The 3,655-nt window shown below is 62.7% G+C and overlaps 1 protein-coding gene across 2 annotated transcripts; it reads right to left on the bottom strand.

The window, feature by feature from the left end:
* Positions 1–836: 836 nt before the first annotated feature.
* Positions 837–2,719, bottom strand: APOC3 (apolipoprotein C3). 2 transcript variants are annotated; one of them, XM_062197076.1, is made up of 4 exons: positions 2,180–2,475; positions 1,549–1,619; positions 1,304–1,436; positions 837–1,146 (listed from the first exon to the last, which is right to left on the bottom strand). In XM_062197076.1, exons 1-4 carry the CDS (start codon positions 2,458–2,460, stop codon positions 1,023–1,025), a joined length of 609 nt encoding a protein of 202 aa, XP_062053060.1. In that variant the 5' UTR covers positions 2,461–2,475; the 3' UTR covers positions 837–1,022. The 2 variants fall into 2 exon arrangements, with proteins under 2 accessions (XP_062053060.1, XP_062053061.1); XM_062197077.1 differs by lacking the exons at positions 837–1,146; positions 1,304–1,436; positions 1,549–1,619 and adding an exon at positions 1,629–1,896 and having other exon boundaries at positions 2,180–2,719.
* Positions 2,720–3,655: the final 936 nt, after the last annotated feature.

Here is a 3,655-nt window from a genome sequence, read left to right as displayed (position 1 = left end):
CAGAGTACGGGCAGCTGACATGGGCTCCAGGTCCGGCCCTGCTGTTCACTGCCTCTGTCTTTTCACCCGGGGAGTGTTGTGTGGGGGTGTGAGGTGCTGTGTGGTTCTAGAACTCTCTGACGGGAACATCTGGGGTGTGGATAACACAAGGGAAGCAGCCCCTATCAGGGTGACCTTCTCTTCCTTCTGGCTCCCAGAAGGCCTCGGCGCCAGGCCTGGTCCCAAGGAGCCCATCAAGCTCAAGTACACCAGTGACTGCCATTACTAGGCTGCCACGGGAGTGCCGGCACTCTGCCATGGCGTTCAATCGCTGTCTCATTTCATTCTTACAGCGAACCTGCAGTGAGGGGGCGATTCCTGGATCTGCTTTACAGACTCGAAATGGAGGCCAGGACCACAGCCTGACTGTGTCTTACCCCAACCACTGCCCTGCCCTGCCTCCTTTCCTCATGAGTGCTTATGAGTTCCCCAGGGGCCCGCACAGGGCAGGTCAGCTTCAGGGTCTCGGTGAATCCAGAATGCCAATGCTGATGACGTCAAAAAGGCTCCAGGCACAGTGCCTGGCTTAGAGTACACACCGAGTCACATGGCACAGCACTTGACGGTTTACCAAAGTACTGCCAACCCCAGTATTATCCCATTGCCTCTTCCACACAAACCCAGCAAGGCAGGCAGAATAAGCAGGCTTACCCTGACCTTACGCATGAAGAAACTGGCCCCAGAGACCACCAGGCCACTACCAGGAGGTAGACGGAGCACTGGTGCCAGGCCCACCCGCGGAACAGCCCAGCGCCCTCCCATGCCCAAGCACACACGGCACGCGTGGGACATCCCGCTCTCTGCGGCTTCTTGTCCAGCTTTATTGGGAGTTAGTATGCCTGGAAGTGAGCCAGGTCTGGGGCGGGGTGAGGGGACACTGAGGTTACTGTCCCTTCAAGCCACGCGTGGAGGCAGCTCTGGAGCCCACGGGAGCCAGGGCAGCAGCAGGATGGATGGGCAGGCGGACTGCGGGTGTTGAGGTGTCAGGCAGCCTCAGACGCCTGGGTTGGACTGGCCTCAGGGCTCAGGTCCCAGAACCCGGAGAACTTGTCCGCAAATGTGCTGAAGTAGCCTTTCAGGGAGCTGATGCCAGCGTCCACCCAGCCCCTGGGGTTGAATAAGAGGAAGCAGCAGAGGAGGGGGTAAGAGCTCATCTCTGGCACCCAGGTCCCCACCATCATGCCCACCGGCTGTCCCCATCCTGGCCCTGAGACCTGGTGGCAGCTGGCCTGGAGGGCAGGGAAGTGAGGGCCTGTGGGTGTACCTGGCCTGCTGGGCCATCTGGGACTCCTGCACACTGTTCAGTGCGTCATGGGCCGTCTTGGTGGCGTGCTGCACATATTCCTGCATGACGCTGAGAAGGGAGGCGTCCTTAGGGTCCTTGGCCTCCATTGCTCCTGCAGGGACAGCATGGCTGAGCAGGGTGGGATTGGTCCCAGGGCCTCGGGCTCCCCAAGCCATCACAGTCTCCCCAGGCGGCCTCAGCCCAGTCCCCCACAAAGTGCTTACGGGCAGAGGCCAGGAGCGCCAGGAGGGCGGCAACCAGGAGCAGCCAGGGACGCATGGCAGCACCTCTGTTCCTGCGGGGAGGAAAGTGGGGTGTGAGGGGCACCCCAGCACCCCCCCAACCTGTGCACCCCTTCCTGGGAGCGGTGTGGTCCCTAGATGGATCTCAGCTGGGTGAGCCAGAGAAGGGGTGGTCAGACAGGGGGCTCTGGAGACTGACCCTGGTCCCAGGCAGTGGGGGGGGGGGGGGTGGAACAGAGAAACCAATTAGACTGGGAGCCAGCCCCGTCTGCCGCTAACACGCTGTATGGCTGTGGATGGGCGTCGGCCTCTCCCTGGGTCACAGGTTTCCTGTGTGGGTGGCACCAGCGTGTCTAAGGCTTCTCCAGCCCCAAGCGTGCATGTGGAGCCGGCTCCCACCCCAGCTCTGCCACTGCCTTCTACGTGCTTTAAGCAAGTGACTCCTCCCCTTCCCGGCCTCAGTTTCCCCCAGGATGCCGTTGGGAGTGGAGGACCCTCCTCAGGTCCGGAGGCTCCCCTGGCTTCTCTCCAGGCCTGCTGGCTGGGCAGTCAGGTTGCCCGCCTCCCGGTCCCTCCCTGGCCTCCATCCCCGCCTCCTCCCCAGGGGCATTACCTGGAGCCGCTGCTTCTCCGGATGAACTGAGTAGAAGCCCAGCAAGAAGCTGCCGGCCAGTTTTTATATTGCCCCAGGACAGCGGGCACTGAGGGCCCAGTGAGCTGGGCAAAGGTCGCCTGCTGACCAGTGGAGGCCGGGGCCGGAGCCAGGGTTGCCGGAGCAGCCAGCTGCCGGGCGAGTTGGGAAATCCCTGGAAGACCATGGCCCATGCTACACGGTGCCACCCCTGCAGCCCAGATGGGCTGGGCAGCTTGTGCGTGGGCCTGGGGAGACCCCATCCCTTCTAACAGACAGGCTCCCCCAGGAGGGGCTGGGGAGTTACGGGAGGACTTAGGGTCAGGCCGGAGGCCTTGAGTGCATCTCAGCCACTCCCACATGAATTTTCTGGCCCCTCTCCCCCACCGTCCCCTGAGCCCTGCAAACAGCCTGGGTGGGCGGGCAGGGCAGGCAGGAGGTGGGGGTCAAGGACTTCTGCAGGCCCAGGGAACAGTTCTGGGGGTGTTCAGAGACAAGGCCATAGCAGGGCACTGCCGGGCGACACAGCTGCTGGGCCCCATGGCCCCTTCCCCAGCACCTCTGGCTGCCCCCGCCCCCGCTGGGCCAGGGCAGGGGTTGGTGGGAGAAGAGCAAAGGCTACTCTGAGCCCGAGGCCTTTGTCCCCCACCCCCACGCCCGTCCCACGCATCTCCCCTTGCCCTCTGGACCCACTGATAACACTCCTGGCCAGGAGCTCAGCTCATGCCTGCCACTGACTCTCTCCCCTAGGGCCTCAGGTCGCTGCGCTCTGCCCCCACCGCTGAGCAGAAGACAAGGCGAGCTCTGTGGGCAGCTGCTGGGCTGGAGAGACCTCCAGCCCTTCTCGGGGCCAAGGTGTCCGCTGGACCCACGCTGGGAGCCGCAGCAGGGATGGCAGGGCTGGGCCCTTTGTCCTCTGGATGCTGGGGCTTTGCAGTCAAGAAACCCTACATGGAAATGTTGCCTTGGGCTTACTCATGCGCTCCATGGCCAGAGATCTAGCAGCTCAACTTCAATTTTCTCCCCTGTAAAATGGGGACCAAATACGCATTTCCAAGCGTTGTGGCGAGGAATACATGAGAGGTGGACGATGAGGCTGCCCTGGGCAGGGTCCTGGCGAGCCTTCTGCCTTCCTCCAGCTACTGCGCCCCGCCCTCTGCTCTGGAGGCCAGAGGAGCCGCCAGTGTGACAGGGATTTGGGTGGGCAGCGGCTCTCCCACACCGTGGAACCGGAGGCCTGGCCTTACCCTCAGCATTCCTTATCCATGGCAGGGACCTCAAATTCCTCTGTCAGAGACTCATTGCTCGCACTTAGGACTGTGTCTGCTAAACACAAGGAGTCGGGGGCGGGCATTGTGGCGCAGCTGCTCAAGCCGAGGCTCGGGACGCCCACGTCCCCTATCTGAGCACCTGGTTCAAGTTTCCACCACTCCGCGTCTGACCCAGCAGCCTGCTGAT

This window comes from Lepus europaeus, chromosome 7 (assembly GCF_033115175.1).
Source record: "Lepus europaeus isolate LE1 chromosome 7, mLepTim1.pri, whole genome shotgun sequence".
Taxonomy (NCBI): Eukaryota; Metazoa; Chordata; class Mammalia; order Lagomorpha; family Leporidae; genus Lepus; species Lepus europaeus.
Note: the sequence above shows the minus strand (reverse complement) of the source record. Positions and strands in the feature narration are given on the sequence as shown.

Excerpts from the sequence above, each read along its gene's own strand:
- APOC3 (XM_062197076.1), bottom strand. The coding sequence starts at position 2,460 with ATGGGGTCTCCCCAGGCCCACGCACAAGCTGCCCAGCCCATCTGGGCT. Across the intron at positions 1,437-1,548 it reads GGCGCTCCTGGCCTCTGCCC|GAGCAATGGAGGCCAAGGAC; the intron begins GTAAGCACTTTG and ends CTGTCCCTGCAG. Across the intron at positions 1,147-1,303 it reads CAGATGGCCCAGCAGGCCAG|GGGCTGGGTGGACGCTGGCA; the intron begins GTACACCCACAG and ends ATTCAACCCCAG.